Source organism: Nothoprocta perdicaria, unplaced genomic scaffold (assembly GCF_003342845.1).
Source record: "Nothoprocta perdicaria isolate Ctin4 unplaced genomic scaffold, notPer1 scaffold_32, whole genome shotgun sequence".
NCBI classification, from domain to species: domain Eukaryota; kingdom Metazoa; phylum Chordata; class Aves; order Tinamiformes; family Tinamidae; genus Nothoprocta; species Nothoprocta perdicaria.
Window position 1 is genome coordinate 366,006 of NW_020455555.1, and position 25,528 is coordinate 391,533.

Sequence of the window (25,528 nt, forward strand, 5' to 3'; positions counted from 1 at the left end):
TGTAAGTTAGTATTAAAACTCACAAGTAAATATATCTATGAAGCAGCTCAGAAAATACTCGGCACTACTGAACCATTGCTAAAAATAGTGTAATTATTCTTAATTCATTTACACAAATCATTCTGGTGTCCATTTCAGACCAAATCATTGGTCTACCAAAATCAAAGGGAAAATTTACTTTACCGCAGTAACCATTGAATCCCATTCCTTTAATAATTTATTCAGATGTGCAAGTGAAGTACCAATACTTGGACTGGAACAAATAACCTACTGCTTGTTCCACAGCCCTTGCAGTTTTGGCAACAGTGAAATCCTTATCACTCTTGTTTAGCAACTGAGCTAATTTATAATCAAACACTTGGTCAGTATTATTCAAGAGATCACTTCTTATAGCTCCTTGAATTTAAATCTCTGTATTCCTGCAAATTTATGTAAAGAATTCAAGAAAATTTTCACTTTCTGCCTACATTCCTGGAGTATTGACTCAATTCCTGTGAGTGTTGACCAGTAATCTACTGTAGCATTGGCCCATCTCTAATTACCATTGACATGGAATAGTACATTTTAAAGAACATTTTGTTGCTTTTCTGCTGCACAGAAGCCATTTCACAGAAATGAACAACAAAACAAGACAAAACAAAGTAAAGGTTGCCCTTAAAGCAAAATTCACGAATTGAATACATGCTATAAGATATAACTTGGTTGGGAGTAAACTGTCTTCACTTCACAGACACTAAAATTCTCTCCCAACCTGAATAAATGATGCATTAACAGCACCTAAAAATCTGGAATATTACAAAAAATTAGAAGACCAAAGAGTAACTAATTATATTAACCCTAGTTAATGGATAACATTTACAAACATTAACTTTTTGAAGTAAAACACCAGTGAGAGTCATTCCTTCTTAAATACAAATGCTTCCCTTTGCAGAAGCACAGAAGGATGTAATGGGATGGACAAAGCATCTGTGACAAAAGTTCATTTTGCACACGTAAGAGTTTTCATTCTAGTTCTACAAGCTATCCTCCAGCAGAAGCAAACAAGACTGAATATTGTCAACATGAGTTCCACCCTCGCTTGCTTCTGATCCCCTTATCTTGGTGTTCAACCCCACAAGAGGTCAGGAATTGCAGTTTGGAAATAGGCGTTCAATTTTTTTAAGGTGACACTTAGGCAAAATGCAAAACAGGCCTCTCATAATTCTGTTATCAAATGGAAACGTTCCTAAAATGCTGAAGAGTGTAATAAATTTGACACACAAGAAAACAGTTTGTAGGCCTGCTGTTTATGCTACCCTTTCAGCAACTCTCTTAGGATGGTTTCTGGATGGTTAAATGCACTGGTCCTGCAGGCCTTTGGAAGGTCATCTTCATTAAAATAGTGTCTCAGTTAGCAGTATTCTAGAAATGCTGCACAGCTGCATTTCACATAACTTGGGTAAAATCTCCTGTTTGAACTGTGTGGTCTTACTATCAAAAATAACACATTTGCTTTCATGACCATGAAGCATCTCAGTATGTTCTTTTCTAGGGTTATCTGTGACTAGCTCTAAATCATTGTAGAGTTAGGTAATGTTTAATTTGGATTCTCATCCCAGACAATTTGATTTGTTAAATATTTGTAAAAAGGTAAGGCTGTGCTCTACCATCATTTACCATTGGCACAGATCTTGTGCCTAGGCACACAAAAAAAGCAAAATAATGATTGATATTACTATTTTTCTCTATTATATACTACTGATAATCTATCTACTGACTCATCTATCAATGTAACAGGCTCCCAAAATTTCTATCATCTTTATTGTAAAATTCAGCAGTTTAATGGATGATCCCAAAGAAAGTCAATTTCTCTGCTAATGTCTTTATAATTCCTACAGTGCTCATCACTATATGAAATATCTTTATGCCACATTCTACTACTACATTTAGTCAGAATATGCCTAATGGGAAAATCTTCTTGGTCAACACATCTATGCATTGAAATCATGCTAATCACAGAAGAATTATGACATAAAAATAGCACTGTCCTTCTGAATATTTCTCTATTTATTCATATCAACATAATGTTGACCCCAGCCATTGAAATCACAATGTGAATAACTGCAAGAGGTACCATCCCATGATTTTGCTCCTTTTGGTTCCCAGCAGTTTTGCAACTAGACTACATGGTTTTACTGCAGTCTTGAGAAGGCCCTGAAGATAACGAAATGAAAAACATGTAACTGAGAAAAGAATTTTATGAATGGCTGCTATTAATGTCGCTGATTCTCTAGACAGATATGACTGAGAAATTGTCTTGACCCTAGACCTCTCATGACATAGTCTCATCAGTTTTTTTTGCTGCTCACCTTCTCCTTTCCTGCCTATATCTACCTGCTTTTCTGCCCCATTTCCCTCCCCTCAACTTGTGTTGTTTAATCACCCTTGGGCTGTTTAAGATATGTCACCATTTCCTTCTGTTTTCTTTTACTTTTACTTTCTTTTTTTTTTTAACTCCCTCCATTTGTTTCTAACATTTTACTGATGTCTTATTTATAATTGTAAGCCACTGAGAATGGAGCCTGCATGGATAAATGCAGTATCTGTAGAAATGAAAAAACATGCTTGAGCTAATAGCTTCCAGATAAAACACTATCACAGTGGACAGGAAAGGGACAGGTTATCCCTAAAACCTGGTCATCCACTACTTACTTGGAAAAGAATAATGTTTTCAGTGGAAGCCATACAGATTTGGTCTTATTCACTCATAGTGTTTCACTATTTTGGTTAATTCTTAGCAGCTTATTTTAGGAAGAGAAGTTATGAAGACACTCMTAAGAACTTCTAATTAATTAGAATCACAGTCTGGGAAAATTATTGCTTAAACTAAGTAATTTGGCTCCCTGATTATAACTTTAAAATGGAAAGGAAAATGGCTAGATGTGTATTCCTAGAATGGCTAGGAATACACATTTACATAATAAAACATTAAAAAATCCATTATCATTAAAGGACCCAGACTCATGCTTAACTTTAGCAATATAGAGAAATACTTCATGCATACAAATAACACACATAGGAAAGTATTTTGCTAAATGAGTCTGTATTTTCTTCTCATCCACATTATCAGATATTATTATAATAAAGCTAATGGGTTAGCTGGCTAGCAGTTTATGTTTTTATCCTGCTATTTATTCTCAGTTTACAAAATAATGCAAGGCATTCATTCCTGATTGATGCCTATGAAAAGACTCTTCCAAGTATTTTTGGAAAAAAATACCATGTCAATACTCATTTTATTTGTGCTATTTACTAACAGCTCTTGCAATATAAATGTGTTTTCAAGGATTTACTGCAGTTGATCCTTTTCCTGATACTATAAGTATGAAATTAGGTGCCCTCACAGGGACATCATTGAAAGTTTTTTGATCTGTTGGTAAAGAAATCTGATTTAGCCTGCATGCTTGTTTTGGGGAGGGTTGAGGGAAGAGATTATTCTGTCTTATTTTTAAAGTTATTGTAAGGAAACTTTGTTTGATTTGCCTTATTTTGCATGAAGCATGACAAGCCTGGTCAGAGCAATAGAGGTTGAATATGAGGAACACAACACAGAACTCCCACCTGTTGCAGAACACTCAGCTCTGTCTATAATTACCTGAAAATCTAAGCGGCTCAAGGCCTCTCAGTCACGCAGGTGTAAAATTTCACTGGATCATAGACATTCATGGCAAAGTCCAATATTATAAGATAGAAAAACAGATTCTGATTGTAGGGGGAAAGGGGGCAGCAAGTATGGGATTATGGATGAGTGTTAGTCTTCTATCACATATCATTCCTCCTTTCATATAATCTTTCTCCTTTTCTAGAATGCAAGACCTCCTGCAACCTCTGTGTACTACCACAAGCAATTTAGTTATTTCATCCCTGAGTTTTCATGGAACTTTCTGGATGAATGCAAATTTAAGTCATAGTAATTTCTTAGTGCTCATTTTATCTAACTTACTCAACAGTTACTCTCTGAAGCTGAACTTGAGAGAGCCTTTTGTGAGTCTGCCATGCGCCTCACCTTCCACTCCTCCAATCGTCTTTTGGGTTCTTCCAATATGAACATCAAAAAAATAATTCATTTTGTTCTTCTTCTACATACTCATCCTCTTTGACCTCAGCTTCTCTATTCCAGACACCTCACAGAATCACAGAGCAGTTGAGGTTGAAAGTTCCCTAGTCAAGCCCCTGTTCAAAGTAGGTGCAACTAGAGCAGGTTGCTAAGGGCCTTGTCATGAAGGGACATACGCCAGGGCCTTGTACATGAAATAATCACTTTGAGCTGCTTCTTAGGATACAATTAAAGAATATAATATATATACACTTCATATAATACCTAAAATAATGAAACTAAAATATTTTTAAGACACATCCTCTTCCTTTCATTAAAGTCAACAGTATTAAACAATAATTTCACAAGGAACAGTTTTTCCTTTGAACTGGGACCCAGCATGGAATTGAATAATACTTTTCTACTTTTTTTTTAGGCTTGTTATATTTAAACCAACTCTGTGATCATTTCTCAAGGCTCTATGTATTAAATACTTGTTTACAAAGATGTGCATTATCCACACACTTTAAATGGATACCTCAATTTCATGCACAATAAAGATAAATAAAGTCTATGTTTTCTAATCAGTCTTCATCAATTAGAATTGGTATACCGTAAGAAAATACTTGTTCATTTTGTTGATTCCTATACAAAAAACATTAAACAATTGTGATAGAAATTTAGGTATGTCTTTAATCTTTGTCTGTTTTTCCCATTGAATTTGTAAGCTCTAAAGATCAATATATACTAGAATTTGCTTGTATGGTGCCCTATTACAATAGAATAACAAACTCTGTGGGTCCTCCAGAAATGATAAAGAGCTGGAAGACATAGTAGAGCCATATTCCATCTTTGCCTCAAACACCAAAAAGCTTTTCTGTAGTAAATGTAACAGTGTGTTATTTATGCAGCTTTAGAATTCAGCTAATGATATTTATTTTCATAAATCACTCACTCATTTTTTAAATTATGCCTTGAATAGGAAAAGTCTTCAATTAGAAACATCTCCCTTTAACCTTAAAGAAAGCAAATCCACACCTTTTCCCTGATGTCTTTTCCACTTCCATATTACAAGGGGTGTGATAACGCCTAAGATATTCACACACCCACAGTTCCTTGCTGAGGGATAGATAGGACTCCTTTCTGTTAAATGATATGTCTGTTGATGTGTGCAAACTATGCCACTATGACCAAGCCAAGTTCCAGTACAGCCATAAATCAACTTGGCAGTTTCCTAGCAGCTAGGATCTTCTGCATTCACATGGCTTGTGACGTTATGAGTGTACATATATAAAACACTAGGACTTCCTCAGTGCCTTAGGAAACAGTCTTTACCTGAGAGAGCTTTTGCTGCAGTGGTTCACAGTTGTTTACAATACAGGTGATCTTTAGACTTTGAAATAAATATTGACTCTAGTACATCAAGTCAGGTTTCAGAAGCCTATCTGCAGGAACACAGTTGTGGAATCTGTAAGTTCTGGCTTTCTGACAAGGGACATTAGGTTACATTTTGACACTTTGGACTTTTACAAGATACAGAATGCCAGAAGAGTTTTCTTTCATAAGGTACAACACCATAATTTCTTCTCTTAGTCAGCAATCAGAAACCTTCATATAAGCCTACATGCATTGAGTAGGGGAAACAAAAATCAATACTTGAAGAGATACCTCATTTATTCTCCCAATGAAAATATTTACAGGCTTATATATTCAGGCAAACACAATTGCCTTGCACAAACAATTTTGGAATGCTTTATACACATATGGCTTGTTTCACAAGCAGTACTGCGAACAGTGCTTGAAAAGCTGGATTTGCTAATCACATTCTACTCTGACGTGAGTGACCTACAGGGTACTTTATGTTAACAAAATACCAGGGAGGCAATTTTAAACCCCTATTGCAGGTCTGAGTAACTCCAACGTTTTAGCTTAAGAAAGAAATCTCTTAATCTTTAAGAAGTCTGTACTTACTTAGACTGACAGACTGGAATTTAAAAAAAAAATACCTACAATGATTAGATCCTCAGACAATCTGACATGTTTTAATAGCATTTTCTATGGACGTAATTTTATCTCTTTCTTCAGTCTCTTAAAAGAAAAGACTCCTCATCTAATCTGTACAAGTCTCTGACATTATGGATTTGATACAAAATAACCTTTCATATTCCAATAAGGCACATTATGGAACGTTTCAATGAGATATATGATAGTTTGTTTTATGAGACCTGGTATCTCACAGAAACATTAGCAGAATTCTAGAAGGCATTTCAAATACAGTGCTCTAAAAGTCAAGCTTTGGTTAAAGCTCTGGGTAAGTTATAAGAAAAAAATATAGTGTTTCTACTTGCCTAATTCATAGTAGCAAGGTTTTAAGCAGCAACACTGTAAATGATACACTGTAACTGAACAGAACCACTGTGAAATGTAGCTTTGAGTGAAATCCCATCTCATTTTAGAGATGTGAATGAAGTGTATTTGTTCACTGAGTCTGGCACAGTAGATTTTTTACATTCATTTTGCATGACTTAAAAATGACTGCACAATGCAGTGAAGTCCAGATTAAAGCCCATATCGCTCTCTGAAGAAAAAGATATAATGCATATCTTGCAACTGTGTTATTCATTATTCATAGCCATTCACAGCCTTCTTGGAAATACTCCCACCACTACTGCTGCAGAGCCCAGATGTACTACTGGTGCTCCAAGACCTGCAGTGAATTGCAAACAGCATCATCTGTTTAGTGATATTTTTCAGATTTCTATCCCGCAGCTTGACTTTTTAATGAAAGTTTGTTAAACTAAGGAAATTTGCCATTCAAGTGGCAACTTCAATACTTAAGCTTAACAAATATGCTAACAAATAACAATTATCATTACCTTTCATTTACGTTGAAAAGATTTACCTACCACTAGCTGTTTTAGCAATTTCAAATCATCACTTCTGAAATAAAACACAGACAAAACAATCTTAGATGTCTGCCTAACCAGAAGACATTAGATAATGGATGAAAGGTACATAACATCAACACTAGGGCACAAATGGTACTAAGCCAAAATACGTATAGTAACCATACAGTAACCAAAAATACATATAGTTCCCCATGATTTCTACAGAAAAGGCTGACACAGGTTTCCGAACTCAGTTGGAAACCTGGTATCCAGAAAAAGAACTCTGGGAAACATCAGCAAAAACAAACTGTGCAGGTAAAGATATTGCCCCATTTGTATCTTTGCTTTGGCTTTATTTTCAAAAAAAAAAAAAAGATTAAAATCATTAGACTAAGACTTGATTCATAAACAACTTAAAGCAAACAAAAAGAGTTATAAAAGTGCTTCCACAAACAGTTTTCCATATGCATGAATATACACATATAGGTACACACACTTTTTCCACAGTACGCAGAATTCATGACGAATTTATTCCTATTATTTTCTCTACTTCTAAACAAGTGTTTTGTAATCATAGCCTTCTTGAAAGCACTTAAAGCACTGCCTGAACACCACCTACATTATGATGATGCCTTGAAATGAGATGAAGTTGTTGTTGTTCAGAATAATTAGGCTTTGAACGTTTACCACAGTATCGCTGAGCTTATTAAAATTGTTGCCATAAATTTTCATATATACTGGGAATGTATACACAATCTGAGTCAGGTTTTCTGTTATTAGAACAGCATGTTTATCAGGAGAAAGAAATGCAAGTAGTATCACGTCAAAAGTGGGAAAAAAACAAGTCATATGCAAGATTACAGAAGTTTAACAAGTATAAATAGAGAGAAGTAAGACAATCTTTTAATGATCGTTCTAAACTGATTAGTAATAAAAACATATGTATGGAGTGATTTCCCTTTCCTCATGTTCTTAATATTTCTGTTATTGACAGACAATTGACTTTCTACTGGAAAATACAGAAGAGTCACCAAAGACTGGTATACTAACAAACATGCTTCTACTGGAGGGAGATGCATCAACACCTTTGTCTCTTCTGTGAAGACAAATTTCTAACTTGTCTGCCCAACAGCACTAGGTCTACCAAAGAGCTAAGTTGAATTTGTGAGATATAGATGTCCTTTTGGCTGCTGGCAACAGGAACACTTTCAACAAAGAGAAATATCAGGACCAAGAACGTCACATCTCTCACATGAAACATAAAAATGTCAAAACACAACAAAACTAAACCCAAATTTGATCTGATAATGTTTGAAGCAATATGAATATTTCAAGCAATATGAATGAAGACTGCAAACTTTAGAATTTAGCTTTAATGAATTAAGTTTGCAAATTTTCCATTTCTGCAATGCAGAATATTCAAGCTAGACTCATTGTAAAAAAACACGTTACTCCAGGAAATGTAGCAATGATACTAGGTTAGTTTCCTCAAGAGTACATCCCATTTTTGTTCTATAAAGGGACAGTCTCAGAAGTCTGCAGCTCTCCTAGACAGGAAAGAACTATAACAGCTATTCTCTTTACATCCTGAACCTACCGTATATGGGTATGGGATCTTGTTCATCTCCTACTTCCACTCATATTTTCTAAAGTCTCTTGCCTTTTCCTTTTTATCTTCTTCAACTCTTCCTACTAATGAACTTTTACTATGAATGTCTTGAAGTCCTAAATTCATACCTATCATTTATTCTTTGTTACACAGGCAAGCTGTTGTTTCTTGTTTCTGAGATTGACTTCTGCTGTTTCTTCTCACTTATGTCCACAATTCAAGTTGCTTGAACTTAGACACAAGTGTTAGCCTTGATCTCTCAACAGCTCTCCTCTGAAGTCAACCTGAAGATAGAGAGCAGACTTCACAAGGCCATGACCAAAACTATTCCTATCAAGAAAATATATATATATAAAAGTATTTGGCTCATATACCCTCTGAGACAGCATGGAAAATTCAAACCAGAAAGGCTTCCTCCTCAGAAATAAGTTTATATTTTGACAGGTATTATTCTGACGTGAAAGCTCATATTTTCTGCTTTTGAAGATAAATGTTGAAATTGGCACTGATCATAATTCAGCATTATTAAAGATCTTCTCCAGCCATAATGATTCTATGATTATTCTAAGATACCCTACCTTTTCTATACCTTTAGAAAACATATTCCCACAGAGTTGGCATGAATGCTCTCCAGGACCCAAGCAAGAGTTAGTAAGTTCATTGGGAACAAAACCGACCTCACTAGAACTAAAACATCCTCTGCAGAGAGAAAAAGCTAGAATACAAAATTCATTTCCAGATTATGAATTTGTGAATATTTGAATCTATTCAAAACTGAATGTTTAATTTAGACAATGTCTATAATGTTGAAATAATTAAAGCAATAACATTTTATTTTACTAAATTTCACAGATTTATTCTTTGCAAAAATATTGTCTTTTTTAAAGGGTTTGACATTCCTTTGATTTAAAGGAAGTGTTAAAAATAACAAAAAAGGAAGTCAGATGAGTCAAATGAAGGTAGCAAAAGCCTAGCTTTGAGCAATAGTGAAAATGTCTATCCTAAATATCCTATATTAAGAGATCATTGCCCATAAAAACATGATCTATTGAGATAACAATATAGCAGTGTTCCAGATGACCGATTACAATTCTTGCTGAGAAACTTTCTTAAATACATTTTAAATACAACTACAGTCACACACTAAGTGATAGAAAGAATAGCAATGGGGCACTTTTAATGTAGACCCCACTTGCACATACGCTCACTGAAAAAAATGTTGAAGAACAGCTGCTGCAGAAGTTCATAGGAGTCCCAGCCCTGGAAATTTTCAGCTGTCAGTGCCTATGGGTAACTTTTCAGTGCAGCTAGTTTTACAATGAAACAAACAACAGATCTAGTTTCCAGGGTAACAATTATCAGCTAAATAAACAGCATTTTTTAAAACTTATCTACTAAACACATCAGCAGCAAAACCAAAATTGCTTAAGATAATGAACCAAATACAGGTGTGTCTGCATTCAGCCAGTTATTTCTGCAAGAAAGTCCATTCAGGAGGTGGGGTAGAAAAGAAGCAGAATGATTGGAGAAGCCCACAACACACTCCCAGGAACATGACTTGAACCTGAGCAAAGGGGAGCTGCACTGCCCCTCTGCTGCAATGGGCATGATATATTGCCAGGTTCCTTTCTTCCACTCTCCCTGCAACAATTAATCTTTTTTTTTTTTTTTCTCCTTCTGCAGCATTTTCCTCAACATGTAGTTTGAGTCAGTCAATCATATTTTAATATTAAGATATCAGAAATTTAATAAATCAAAAATGGGCTCTCAGATGTAGAACTCATATATACAAAATACAAACATATATACCTGTTTCTACAGATTTCAAGAAGAGGCCTTTCAGCAGCTTCAGGGAGAACCAAACTGAGAACCTTAAGCTATTTCCTCAGTACACCAGAAACAGTTTTTGCTTCAAACTTGAAAATAAGCACAAATGCAACCGTCTTACAGAGCTGAAAAAATGGTTCAGTTCAGTATGAAAAACAAAACAAAATATGTGATCAAGTTCAGACATACGTTATCCTCCTCCCACAGGAAACGCTGTTTTCTTCATGTGGAATCTGCTAGACCACATCTAAATTAGAGAAATCACTGATTAAAATCATCTGTTTTGTCCAGAAAACAATCTGCTGAATTCAAACCACCAAATTAAAATCACATATTTTTCCCACAAGCTTTCTCAAGATTACGGGGAAAAAAAATCTCCTTTTGTTCTAGAGGTAGAAATGCCTACAAGTAACAAAATATCCATCAAGAGTTTATTAAAAAACATTCCCAAACTTTCTACAGAACCTTAGCTTAGGAAGAGTTGGACAATTCAGATGACGTTGCTATGATATTCCTTATAATTGATGTGATTTTTATATAAATTTTTATATATAAATATAAACAATTTATTTATATATAAATATAATATTTATACTATGGATATACACATTAATATAAAAGTATAAAGTTTATATATATACACACACATTCTTTCATAAAATGACTCAAATAAGAATAACTAGCAAGAAGCAATTGGTAAACCTTCTCTTATCTGTTACACTGTCTAAGCTTTTGCCTGTGGATTTATTTTCAATGAATAAAACCACCATGTTTGATATTTATTACATATTGGTTTAATACAAGGATTTTGTTGTTATTTATCTGGCCCCCAATGAATTCACGACCAAATAGTCAAAACTTTAAAAACTAATGCTCTGGAGTTCCTTTTTAAAATGGCCACACATCTTAGCTGCCCTAAAACTACAGAGATGCTAAGTGCTTCCATCTTACCCATTAAAAGCCATAACAGACATCATTTTTCAGTATCTAGCATCTTAAAGAATAACTTAGCTCAAAGAATTTGAGAGGAATATATATATATGTATATATATATGTTATATATATATGTTGACTGAGAGGATAGCAGAGCACTGGAACAGCTTTGCCAGAGAGTTTGTAGAGCCTCCTTCTCTGCAAATATTCACAATCTGCTTGGACATGATCCTGTGCAATGTGCTCAAAGTGGGAGGTCTGAAAAAGTTCCTTCCAATCAAAATGATGCTGTGATACTCCACAGGAAGTTGCAGTTGAGAAGAAAGCACAGAGTACTTTAATATGCCTTTATTTCTCTCCATTTAAGATTTCCAAGCCAAAGTTATCTTTGTTTTATAAGTTATAGCTATAGTTCTAAGTCACCCATTGACTGCTTTGTATCATAAGAAAATACTGAGCCAACAACTGTTTACCCATTAGATTCATGCACATCCATTACCCAGTGGATCCATGCACATCAAATTCTGTAAATGGGTAATTCCCACAAAGATTTCTGAAGAAAGGAGCAAGTAAAACAGAATCTGTCATTCTTTTTCAATCCCTGCTAAGGAAATTTCTGATATAAGAAAATTCAATACTATCTAAAACAAAGATGAAAAATAGCAATCGCAAGACAAAGAAAATTCGAAGTTAAAATAAGAAAAGAAGTCAAACAGAAGTTGCAATACTGAGAGTTTGTGACTGATACAGACACTGATGCTTTTTTTTTTTTTTTTTAAGGATGCACTCTAGTGGACGCATGTAACAACACCCAAACAGGAATATTATGAAATAATAGAACATAAAAGCCACATGTTGAAAATAGTTAGAATTATTTCCTAATAACTTTAAAATAGTCCTACAAGCTGAACAGAATTCCTAATCAAATATGAAATTTGAAATTTTCAGTCAATATGGTGAAACAAAACATAGATGAGCATGATTTTTCATCAATTTTTGAATTTTTTAAACTAAAAAGGAGTTTGCAGTACATATATTTGTTCAAAAGCCAAATTCCATGTACTTATAGAGTTATTAAATCTGAGATATGCATAAGGGGCAGCAGTACACCCAGTGTTTATAGATGTAATTCAAACTGTAGTGTCCTCAAGTGCAGCCTCTTTTAACTCCTGTTAGGACTGTGACACAGCCTGTTTACTGGAGAATCAACCATTCATTGATACGTTCACAGAACACAATTCACTCCCCAGTAAAGATTCTGAATGCTTTTGCATTTTATAGAAGCTTCATATATATACACCAATACAAAATAAATGTAGATACCAGAGCTGGACAACTTGGTCACACAAGTGGTCCCACTGTTCCCTACTCAGAGCTACACAAATATTCATCAATATTTATGCCTGTGAAATGCTCCTCCTTTGCTCTAATAAAAAGGTTCTTATCCAACATACAAATTAACAGTGTCTACAGTAAAAATTCTACATGCCAGAATTAACAGACTTTATACAAATGCCTGGAAAGCACGGCAAAAAGAAACATTAGATATGTAAGCCAACTCTCTATATGAAACACATAATTTAAGTCACTGCACTGATGAAACAACAGATAATGTTTAATCACTGAAACAACAGATAATGTTTAGAAAATGTGTTTTCTGCTTTCAGATCAGTTGTGATTTTTCTTGTTCCGATTCTGCCATGAAATCTGTTATACTCTAAAATCAGGGAAAAAAAAGGCTGTCAGTTGCTAGCATTAACTCAACTTTGAATAACAATATTAATAAAGACATGCACATGAAGACACAAGTAATAAGTTTATGTCCACTGAATATACATAAAAAGGAAAGTTAATCCATGTCCTCTCACGTCTCTAGGCTGACAGGTACGAAGATTAAAAAAATGAGCATAAAAAACACCTGTATAAAGCAGTACAGCACTGTAATTCTAACTGTCATGTTAACATGCAGCTCAGATAAGTTGCATTTCATCATCTTAATGAGCCCTCAATACCTGATTTTATATGTTACTGGTTTGCCCAGGTATTGCTGTGCAAAATTGAATTCTGTTGTACAAACAACATACTTCAGACCATATGAAAATATAAGTTTGTTCAGTCACTTGAATATAAACTGAAACATACTGATGTGCTTTCTGTATGAATATCTGTTCCTAAGGGAAAGGAAAAACTACCATCTCTCTGAGAATAATCCTAATCTCATTTGTATCACATATGAATACAAAAGTGCATCTTGATACTTGAGAATTTAGTCAGCTATTACCAAGCATTACCAATTACTTAGCAATTCAGGGACAGTTTGGAAATTATAGCCGAAATAAATTCATTTAAAATCATAGGTAAGAACTAGACAGTCTTAACTGTCACAGTTCTAGCCTCTGATAGTGCTAATACAGATAAGAAAAACCTTTAAAAATCAGTATTTTATAATCTCACTGTACTTTGTGTGCACTTACATCATACTGTCCATTCTCATCCAGCTCTTCAACTCGGGTCAGATTAGGTGCTCCAAATCTATCTGTTAGTTCAGCTATTGTCTTTTCCTGTTCCTATAGTATGAAAAACAAGTTTTCAGTTTAAGGCACTCACTCCATATCACAAGTAATTATTTAGAGAGAAGACTTCAAATATACTGAAACAACTATATATTAATATAAAGAGAACAGTATAGATGCAGTCTACACAAAAGTGACACAGAAGTATAAATAAGGTCTTAGTACTCTCATTGATATTATTATTTTTAAATGGACATATCTTTAAACTATGATGTGCTCCATGTAAATTTAAAAAACATTCACATTTGAAAGTTATATTTGAAAGTTATACTGAGATAAACTTCACAATTAGCAGTTCATATTCTTATTAAAGTATCAATAAGACCGAATATTTATATAGATCCATGTAAGCACTTTTTAGCTAGTATAACTCCCTGAGGATTACACATCTTATAAGTGACATCCCATCTTACAATCTCTTTTTTTTTCAAGGTACCACAAATGGAATTTACATTGACACAAATTGATTACTGAATAGGCTTTTAAATTAGACCCAACTTTGAATACTTTTTCAAAGTATTTTTCAAAGTATTCAAAGTATTTCAAATTATCAAGGACAGCAACAACTAAACTTAAGCTAAATCTTAAGCTAAAATGTGGAATAAATTTATTCTTTATTTTGAATATTAACTAAACAAATTTAATAGAAGTGATGAAGAATCAAGTCTAAAACTCTGATTGGAAGTAAATAGTTTGACATCATTTTCACATAATTTCTTATAATAATTCCTGATGTGTTAGTTCAACACCTATAGGCCTTTGCACTTTGTATTTAATGCCTGCATCTGAAAAMGATAGGTGATAAACGGTATTTTCAAGTCCCTGACTAAGCTTTAGCTTAAACCTCTTGATTTTTCTGATGCAACAGCCATTTCTCTGCTTTCTCTTTTTCTATCCTTTGCAGTTCCAATTCCTCACGCTCTCGTTGCAACTGTTCCTGCAGTCATTTCATGAAAGGACAAATTAGATGGAAAAAAATATATACCAACAATAAAGCATGCACTACCCTCCCCCACACAAATACCCATTTTATCTTCTCCAGCCCATTGCTTTAAATGTATTTCATGATTTAAATCTGAGAACAAACAAAAAAACATAAGACATAACTGCAATGTTAATAAAATCWAGTCCTTCCAGTGCAGAAAGGACAGCAAGGTTTTAATGTCACAAGGAAGAAAAAGACAACTGAACATCATCATAATGATATTGTCTTATTCTTCAAGCCTTTTAGCAGCACAGTTCCGTTATCTCCTATAATGAGGATTAAGTTCTCTGGCACTTTGCATAGTATCCAACATAGAATGATGAATCCAAAGACAATCAAATCTACGGAAATGGATGATAAGCTAGATCATTAATACGAACCTTCATCATCAACCTTTACAATTTCCAATTAAAAARTGAGCCTAGAAATGAGTCTAATGAGCTTAGCATGCATGGAAAATTACATTTCTGTTTTTAATGTCATGTGAAAGTCAGCTGTGTTTTAAAAGACACCAGTATGACAACTTCTTTCCGCTACCAAAGCAACATACATAGCAGAGGCTGTTACACAGGAGGCTAAATACATAAAGACTCCTCTCTAAAGAACAGTTAGAAATGCATGTACACCTTTATTTCTCCCATTTCAACTGCATACAGTACAAAATTCGAGTTGCCTTACGCTACAGTAGCCCAAGACACCACTCTGGATACCGTAAATAGATAATGTTCATTCATCGATTCACAACCATTTGCAGGAATGTGTAATTGTGTATACATTTGCATTATATTTTCTGTCATACTGATATTACAATGCATGCAATAGCTTGAGGCAAAGTCAGTTATAAATCCCAGACCACCTAGCAAGGCTCCATCAAAAAAAAAAAGTTGCAGTGATTTCTAGCTTTACTTGCATAAGCTCTTATGCAAACTCTTTAGTTTAGTGTTGTAGGAAGATAGCTCACTAATTTTAAGTTACTTCCACCAAAGTCTTAAATTGGCTGCTCTTTACCTTAGGTTTCATCATCTTTTTAATAACACCTTACCACAGATACTGTACATTTATTTTCCCATCTGCTGACTAATCATTTCAWTCAATATTTTGAAAAGTTAAAATATTGCTTTTATGTCTCCTTTCAAAATCATTATATAGAGATCAGAAGTACACAGAGTGCTATGAGATGCCACAACATCACCTACTGTTATGATTAACTATTATTAACTGCTATTAACCTGACGTTGTTCTTCAAGTTTCTGCTGGATTAAAAGTTCCTCTTCTTTCATTTTTTCTAGCATTTTGACTTCTGCTAGGGCTGCCTCCCGTTCCTGTTCCAGCTCAGTCCTCTCCAACCTTCTCTATTATCAAACAGAGAAAACAAAGACATATGAGAGAGAGAGAGAGAGAGAGAGAGAGAGAGAGAGAGAGAGAGAGAGAGAGAGAGAGAGAGAGAGAGAGAGAGAAGTAAGAAAAAGTGGAAGTTTTTCCCCGAGGTAAACCTTTTGTTCGTCATCTAAGATTCTCTTGTAATTATAAATCCAGTGTGCCAGGTATTCTATTGGATCTGCTGGCCGATGCTCTACAACCTCGGCCAGTCCCTTTGTTAAGCAATTTCCCAGGCATCTCTTCAGGTACTGGGACTCCATCTACACCTAGTAACAACAAACAGACATACATTAACCATCAAGTTAGATTTAAAATAAAGCTTTTAAGAACTAACTCAGGCACCAAACACTGAATATGGCATTATTCTTTTTATTAATACTATTTTAAACAATAGGTATGGTGCAAGGGTGCAAGTTAAAATCTTTTCAGAGACGCTGCTAATCCACTGTATGAATTTTGCTTCTATTTTCCCTTTTACGTATTTATCTTGCTATACAGGTATCTCTTCAGAAGAGGAAGTAACTTTGTTTGCAAACAATAGAGGTTATCACTTCATAGAAATACAAATTCAGTATTACCATTAACTTCTTCATTTTGTTCTTTTAAGAAACACTCAAACTCTAAGAACATTCGAACAGATTGTGAACTGACTGAAATCAGTTGTCCGTCTTTTTGTTTAAAAAAACATGAAAATGAATGAGAAATCTTTTATGCACTGATTTTCCTTCTTTCCTGCCCACAAAGAATAGATATACATAAGCTAGAAGATAGAAATTAAAAATACTATAAAGTTCAAAGCTTGCAGTTAGAGTGATATAGAAGCTATACAAGCATAAAGGCTTAGTGTCTCAGCTGTGATGGAATAGCAGTGCAATTCATACAGGCAAAAGCTGTATTTGGAAAGGAGAACCCTATATATTCTGGACCATAACACAAATCAGTTAATATAGATCAGTTAAATAGTGCAAACTCCTCACAGCTAAGAATGGACCAATTTATATCAGAGAAAAACAAAATCAGTAATCTAGTTTTAGTTTAAAACAAGTGGAATCTTATATGGAATCTTGCAAGAAAGAGTTAGAAAATTGTCTTCTTTCAGAAAGGGAAAATTGAAGCAAGTGGACAGAGTGAAAGAGATTCTCTGCATCAGCTCAAGCTGAGGCATGCTGTATTCAAAAAGCTGGCCACAAGGAATCAGTGCTGTCAGAAAATGCTTTTGCTAACAAATTATTCTCCCTTTCTCTACAGCAATACTCAAACACGCTGGTATGAAGTAAAGGGACTTGTTTGCCACTGCGTGACCAGGTAGTTGGAAAACAAGTGAAGCAGATAACTTAACACAGACTATTACAAATTGGATTTATGGGTTCTGCTTTACATTAGCCATAAATGCAATATACAAAATAGGGTTGAGGCTTCAGAAACATCTATACTGAACTTGAAAGCATATGTTTTATGTATTCTTAGTCCATATACACATAACCTTGGATACAAATCCACAGAAAATACTGCTATACCCAGAGAGCATTCCAGTAACTCATCCATATTTTGCTAAGAGTGCATATTATATATAATTAATTCTCTTAACATGCAAGAATTTCTTCCGGCTTCAAGGGATTTTGCCACTCACTTTTTAAGTATATTTACTTCTCATATCTGCTTTCTGGACCTGTTTCGGGGGGGGAAAACTAGCTTAACGATTTCATCCATTTACACAACAGAACAACAGATAAGTACACAGCAGATATAAACCACATCAAGCTCTTCTATCATACGTAAAGCTTAAAAGATGAATTCAAAAACCTCTGTTTTCCTACAGCTCACAATTGATATAAGCAAGTTATGTGTACTTAATATCATTTTAGTTCTTAAAAGCTGTGGGGATGGGTGAATTATACAATGCACTGCAGAAAAGCAAATGCTCAAAAAAAAAAACGCTTACAATCTAGGCATGGGGTATTCCAAAACCGCTTGGAAATAAGCAGGTAATGCCAGGTGAAAATGATAGCAAAAGGCAGCCTCCCTGCCCGCCATTACCAACCGTTCCTCCGTCCCAACGGCTCTCCGCCCGTTCCCGCGCCGTAACGGACGTCAGGCCACAACGGCGGCCGCGGCACGCCCGGCGGGACGCTATGCTGCGTTGCTAGGCGACGTGCGCATGCGCGCTGCACGAGGCAGCCGACTGGCGAGAGAACAGCCGTTAAAGCGGAGCCCAGCGCCCTACGCTGGCTTGGAGCATGTGGGGCTTTGCGGGGAAATAAAGCATTTTCAGGACCTACAACGGGATAGGTTAGTCAACCACAGGGTATCTGTTTAAGCAAAGCTGTAATGCTGCATGCTTAGCCTCGCAGGATAGAAAATGACTGATCTTTTCTCCTAGTTGGCAAACTTCTTGCTTGGCASTCCTTCATCTATTTGGCCAGATTTTATTAGTAACTAGTTAATAATAATAAWAAAAAAAACTCAAATAATTTACAGCTTAGAGAACAAATAAAGTGTCCTATTGCTTCTGAAGATTAACTACACTAAAGCTATCTGGAAGTTCTTCCCTAGCAACATTTTCGAGAACTCAAAGCTTCACAAGAATAATGAAGCTGACCTTCCGAAAGTCGTTTTCAGCAAAAGCTCGTTTCCATACAGGCGATACCAGCAAAAGAGACGACGCAGGTCGCAGCACCTCCTCTCACGGCCGCAGGAGGGCCCAAGTGGCCGTTAAACGGTCCTTATATGTGCGCAGGCGCACGACGCTGCCGCTCTGCGCATGCGTCGCTCCGCCCCGCGCATGCGTGAAGAGGGCGCGGGTCATGGCGGCGCGTGGCGTGCCGGCCGAGGCCTGCGTGGGTCAGTTAGTGCTGCCGGGGGATGTGCTGCTCCTGCCCGCGCACCCCGACGAGGACAGCGAGCGGCTGCGCCTGGGCGCCGGCGCGGCCCGGCGGGGACGGCTACTCTGCGGCCCGGGACTGAGGCGCAGCGACGCCGGGCTCGTGGTTACTAAGTGCGGGCTGCTGCGGCACCGCCCCGCAGGTGGCGGCGGCGGCGGCGCCTTCTGGGTGGACTCGCAGCAGAAGCGGGTAGGCGGCGGCGGCGCCATGGCAACGGGGGCGGGGCCGCGGGGCCAGGTGACCGTTGGGCGCCTCGTCGTGCGCCGCCATGGTGGCGAGGACGCTGCCCCGAGCGGCGCTGCTGAGCTCCCCTTGCCGTCCCTGACCTCCCTCATCCCGCACCTTCCTTTGCAGTACGTGCCGGTCAAGGGAGATCACGTAATAGGAATAGTGACGGCCAAAACGGGAGACCTCTTCAAGGTGGATGTGGGGGGAAGCGAGCTGGCGTCTCTGTCCTACCTGGCGTTTGAAGGCGCAACGAAGAGGAACAGGCCGAATGTGCAGGTAACGCGCCTGTCTGTGGGTGACAGCGCTCCAGCCGTGTCACTCGTTCTCATAATCCAGGTTCTAGTGTGTTTTGGTAAGTTAGGTGCCTTTATGAACTGTCTGAAAGGATAATGCAGTTTATTTGTAATGGTTTTGTYTTGGCTCAGCAGCAATAGTGTGCATCAAGGAGAGCACAAGCTGAGGTTTTTAGAAAAGCTTTTAAGACTGGTAGAACACTGTGTTTTGTTTGTTTTTGTTTTGTTTCATAATGCTGCTGAGAGGACAGTTGTGTGGTGAAATAACATCACTAGGTGTAAAAGGAAAAATTAAATGGGCAGATAATGCTTTAAAAAAAAAATTGATATATGAGTGGGTGGYTTTAACCTTGACTTTTAACACCATTAAATCTGAAGGCAGGAGGGAATTCACCTTTGATATTTTAGAGAGAGGAAAAAAGGGAATACTTGCATGAGAGAAAATTCTGTACTTGTATTATGTTTTTGAAAAATTGATTTCAAATTTTAGTTGATACATGGAAACTTGGTGATACAGGGTAATTGTTTCTAGGAAATGTCATCTTTAATGGAAGAAAAATTATTATTATGCCAGTTCATTTTTCTGTCAACACTGTTCTGGAACTCTTTTCTGTTTGTTGAGAGTATCTTTATCAATGAGTGTTTCTTATAGATGTGGAGTATTATCTTCTCTAATCCTTTTCCTTTCTGGACACTGCTTGTTTCAGGTGGGAGATCTTATTTATGGTCAGTTTCTTGTAGCAAACAAAGACATGGAACCAGAGCTGGTCTGTATAGACAGCAGTGGAAGAGCAAGTGGCATGGGAATAATTGGAGAAGACGGCTTCCTTTTTAAAGTTTCCTTAGGTCTAATAAGAAAGTAAGTATTGAGGAAAACCAGAAATCCCTCTTAACATGCAGTGTTGTAGGTAGGTTATCTAACATCAGACAATGGTTTCAGGTATATATCTACTAGCTGGGAATTTAAAAATCAGATATGCTTTCTGTGGGGTTTTTTTTTCTGCTTAATTGCATAATGGTCTGCCTAGTTAGGTGGTATCAGTTTGGCTGAAGCTRAGAGTTGTGAATATCAAAGAGCAACAGATGACCTGGGTAAATGATAACAAAATTTCTTCAGGAAAAAGCACATAGCAATCAAAAAGGAAATTAGTCTTAATAATTTATTTTGGCTTTAATTCTTTTTTTTTTTTGTCTGCCTGCTATTATTTGCCCTGTAAGCAGTAGCTGATACAAAGTTGGAGGTATTACAGTATTCTTGATGCTTGCCTTTTTCAGTATGCAGTCACCCAAAATACTCTGCATTTACTGCTGTGTTATTGTAAAGCAGCAGCAGAAAAGCCTTATCTTGAAAGATGCGTCTTTTGCTGAGGAGTCAAATTCATAAATAGCAACAATAAAAATGTCACTTTGACAGTGTGATTTTAGAATGGGTTAGTTCTAGAACTATTATCTAATGTGTCTATACTAAATGTATCAATTTCCTGTGAATTTGTCAGGTATTACTTTTGAGTGTAAGCTATCAGGAACATTATAATCTCACAAATACTAATATATGTGCACAGGTGTTGTGTGTATGTGTGTGGGAGAAATGGCAATCACGGTTTTGGGTGCATATGCAAATTGATCATTTAGCTTTTGGAACTGCTTTAAAAGCTTCCATAATAGCCCTAGTATGGTTTGGTTATTGACTGTTAATACTGTAGTGTTTATCAGATGTGGATCCTTAGTTCTTCTCTGACTTTTTTTTTTTTTAATATCTTGATTACAGACTTTTGGCTCCCAAATGTGAAATAATTCAGGAGTTGTCACAATTGTACCCTTTTGAGCTGGTGCTGGGAATGAATGGAAGAATATGGGTAAAAGCAAAAACAGTTCAACAGACTTTAATTATAGTAAACATTTTGGAAGCCTGTGAGTATATGACAGCAGAACAGAGAAAACAAGCACTTGCCAAACTGTCAGGAACTTGACTGAAGAAACCCATGAGGTTTTGTTTCAGATAACTGTAGGGCGAGCTATTTTTGTATTCAGCTTTATATTAAAATCATTTTTTTTAAATGAAGTCCTAGACTTACATTGTCGTCATTCTCTAGCTCCTTTCTTTATTCCCACACCCTGTTCTGCCTTATTTAGGAACTTTGTTTTTATCAGCTTTTGTAATTATGAAACCTTGTTTATAGTTATGTTTTTTGACTGTTGTGGAGACAGTTTCTAAAAGCTTCCAATAATTCTGAGTTTTGAGGAGTAACTTCCCCATCAGGGAAGGTAGTTGTTCATAGAAATTAACCATTACTGCTCATGGAGAAGCAGTGTATGCCAGTCCTGTAGGTGCACCATGTTTCATAACTCTTAATAAACTGAATAGCTTGCTGGTTAATAATAATAATTAAGTTAGGAAAAGGGATACAATTAGAGTAAGCCTAAGTACTGTGTTTATTCCAAGAGGAAAGAAAACTCTCCCCAGTTACGCAGTTACAACACTCACATTGTTGCATCCTAAGTTCAGCCCATGGAATTTGACTACTGTTTTCTTTGGCATCTCACTCGCATAGAAATTGGTTCAACAAAGAGTCACTCTTCTGACTCATCTTTAATAGGCTTACCTAGGGCTTCCCCTGATTCAAGAAAAACACAACTAGTTTCCATACAGACCTAATGATTCTCATCAGGATTCTCTGAGGGAGAGAATAGGCGCTTACCACTTTATGCCTATCATTTAGGCACGCCTCATCAGGCTTTGTAGACCCTCAGATGTCTCCTTTTATTTYCAGCTGTCCCCTCTCCTCCTAACTGAGGTGTTCTTCATTCATTTTCCATAAATCTTTTTAGGCCTATAATCTCTCACAGCACACAGAGAAAAGAGGCTGTAATTTAATAGGGATTTCACTAGCCTTGCTATTTATTCTCTGGTGCTTTCTAAACTTTAGCCAAAGCTCTCGTAGTTTCTATACCATTAAAAAAGGGCAGACCTTTTAATAAAAAAAAAATGAGTCATRCTTCAGGGGATTAGTTTTTCTGTTTTCTGTGAATGCTCTTGGGTCACATTTTATTTTTATTCTAAATCAACAATGAAATGGATTACATTCTAAACCTCTCTCACTTTAACCTAAGTTGCCTTCCTTGCTTCTGAAAAATCTGAATTTTAAATGTACTCAYGGGATAAATACAAAACCACCAATTTTAAAATGCTGCTATGGTAGCCCAGCATAGTAAATGGTGATTTTGAAAGTTTTCAACATTTAGTGCCCTATTTCACACCACTAATAATTCTCTCCACTGCCAACTGCTCATTGCCCACATAGAACCTTAATTAATAGTAGTAAACAAAAATACCTTTTAAATTTGATGTGAAGGAGGATGTGAACAAAATGGATGTGGGGAAAAAGGCTTTATGGCAAATGTATTTAAGCAGATTGTTAAAAGTGGGCAGTGCTGACATTTATTTACTCTGGCTGGAGAAAACTACCTTCCTGCAGGCTTTGACAAGCTTTACTGTACCAAGAAAATATTCGGGCAAAACCTACGCTGTTTTTATGATAACTTCACGTTGTGGCACATGCTGGCAGCAAAAAGAGTGACAGACTGATTGGGTTCTAGGATGAAAGCTTGATGGTGAATTGATTACAGCTGCTAATGAAGATTCTGTTGTGGGAAGTCCCGTGTGCTCCCACTGAAGGCACAAAAGTCCATGTGTTTCAGGAAATGGAGCTTGCAGAACTGATGCTGTCGACTTCAAAGTATCTTACTGGATTGAGTCACTTTTTGTAATGTATTTGCACAAAATACTTCCTTTTACATGTATATCATCACATTGACATTCCCTTAACAGACCCAATGATTGTGCATTGGGTGTTCTGTTACATGCTTTTCTCTGAAGCTGTCATGACGGAAGCTAACAATAGAAAAAAAAAATTGTAAATATCAAAATGGAAACAGCCTGTGTTCCCAAAGATGAGCACCACCCCTTAAAAAGAGGCTGGCGGACAACAAAATGGAAATCTTACATTGGAAATAGGAAATACAGGTTATGATCTTGCTTAGGCTGATGTTTTTATTATAAAGACAAAGAGTAAATGCAAACATAAAGTACAGACATGTGGAATAGGAACAAAAAGTGTGATAGTAAAGCATTTGTATTTTAGCTAAAGAATGTTGCACAGAAATACTCTTCATTGTAATAAGATTAAGTTTTAGGCTGTGGTCAAGGTTTGGCTGTAACTCTGCTGGAGGAAAAGTTTATTATGCCCAGCTCTTCATTACCACTGGAAGTTACAACTGAGGTTTCTGCCAGAATTGCATGTGTATTTGGTTCCTAACCAAGCTCTGTCACAATGATCCAGATCAGCTTCGACAGTTTTGATTATGTAGTTTTGTTTATTTAACCCAGATTTTTTAGCAGAAGAGGTTATGGAATATTTTGCTCAGATTTCAGATTTTAAGAGCAGCTGATGTRCTCCTAGAAAAGGCTAAATTTCTTAGAGAATTTCCCGTGCTTCTCCTTAGTGCGTAAACGCTTCATTCTGAGGAATAGCTAAATTGCCTGGTGTTCAGCAGGCTATTKTAAGTCTAATAATTTAGCCACCTCCAGGAATGGCTTTGCATGTAATGTTTTTAAAATGTACTTATACCAGGATTGCTACCCATGTGCAACAGCTTGATGGGATTTTCTCACTGATTCAGTATAGAAATTAGCTAGCTTAAAGATAATGTAGGGCACCTTATTTCAGCTGTGCTAGCAATACAAGCAGCGTTGTGCTTATTAAGGACTTCAATAGATGGCAGGATGCAAAGCTACTCTACAGAGGTTTATAGCAAGGAATTAAACCTGTCAGCATTGCCCCAGAAACTGTAAAGGAAAAGAACCACAAAACACTTTGGGCCAGGATTGTAGTAAGAACTACTTAGCATCTGTGGGCAGTTAACCAGGACTGTTACCAGAGTGACTATTTTCTCTTGATAAACTGTTCTCTCAAAAGTACAGTGCTGCTGCCTTGCCACTGCCATGGCATTTGGGGATGCTCAGAAGCCATTTTGCTTGTGGCGCTTCATAGCACTGGGCAAGAATAGCCTTTTGTAACTCCTCTTACAAGGCCTCGATRTTTTACCTGCCGTGAGAAAAAAGGCATAAATTCCACCATTCCTTACTGCTGCATTATATAACCTTTGTTTTATAAAGGCGATAGGAGTTCAAAGCAGAGCCTGGCCTAAAGATTTTGAAGCCAGAAGCACACGAAAAGCCTGATGACCTTATCAGTTCTTTGCAAAGCTTTGGTTACCTCTTGCATTGTGTTAATTAGAGGCTTTTCTGTGGTTCCRAGTGTTTATTAGACTACTGCCAAAAGAGCTCTATTCCAGCAAAGAAGATTTACTAATTCTTTGTTTCCTGTTCCTGCCTAGATGGAGGGTTTTGCACCAGTCTGTTCTGGATGTTTCTCTGTGAACTGCTCTTGTGGCTGAAATTCAAAATACCCTTTGGTTTATTCAGTGACTACTACACCCTGGTCTTACTTAGGATAAATCTAAAATCCTGTGTCCAGGATGTCTGCAGACAGACTGGTGCTTTTAATTCCTGAGAGTTGAGATGGGGTTGAACACAAGATACTGTGCTGTGAATGCCTACAGCCATGTGGCTTCCAAAGAGCAAGTGCCTTTTGCTGGTCTCTTTGAAACAAACCTAGGTCAGTCTGCCTCTCAGGCATATTTCTAGAAGCAAATGACATGGAAAATTCAAGCTGTATTTTCTGTCTTCATGCATCCAGTCTTACTGGCACAATACAGAAAAGTTATGTGTCTAACAATCCCCCTGATCTAAAGCTGATCTATGGAAACGTGATCCAACAAGAAGCAGAAATAAT

The 25,528-nt window shown here is 36.6% G+C and overlaps 2 protein-coding genes across 6 annotated transcripts; one reads left to right on the plus strand and one right to left on the minus strand.

Annotated features, from left to right (window-relative positions):
* Positions 1-11,916: 11,916 nt before the first annotated feature.
* On the minus strand, positions 11,917-18,977 carry DYDC1 (DPY30 domain containing 1). Of its 5 annotated transcripts, none has more exons than XM_026043033.1 (7): positions 18,870-18,977; positions 17,901-17,939; positions 16,384-16,536; positions 16,120-16,242; positions 14,750-14,842; positions 13,807-13,899; positions 11,917-13,049 (listed from the first exon to the last, which is right to left on the minus strand). In XM_026043033.1, exons 3-7 carry the CDS (start codon positions 16,528-16,530, stop codon positions 12,996-12,998), a joined length of 510 nt encoding a protein of 169 aa, XP_025898818.1. In that variant the 5' UTR covers positions 16,531-16,536; positions 17,901-17,939; positions 18,870-18,977; the 3' UTR covers positions 11,917-12,995. The 5 variants fall into 5 exon arrangements, with proteins under 5 accessions (XP_025898818.1, XP_025898819.1, XP_025898817.1 ...); XM_026043034.1 differs by lacking the exon at positions 18,870-18,977 and adding an exon at positions 18,312-18,475; XM_026043032.1 differs by lacking the exon at positions 17,901-17,939 and having other exon boundaries at positions 18,870-18,975.
* On the plus strand, positions 18,429-22,460 carry EXOSC3 (exosome component 3). The gene is made up of 5 exons (XM_026042982.1): positions 18,429-18,559; positions 18,786-19,341; positions 19,507-19,656; positions 20,381-20,532; positions 21,442-22,460. Exons 1-5 carry the CDS (start codon positions 18,429-18,431, stop codon positions 21,641-21,643), a joined length of 1,191 nt encoding a protein of 396 aa, XP_025898767.1. The 3' UTR covers positions 21,644-22,460.
* The last annotated feature ends 3,068 nt before the right edge of the window (positions 22,461-25,528 follow it).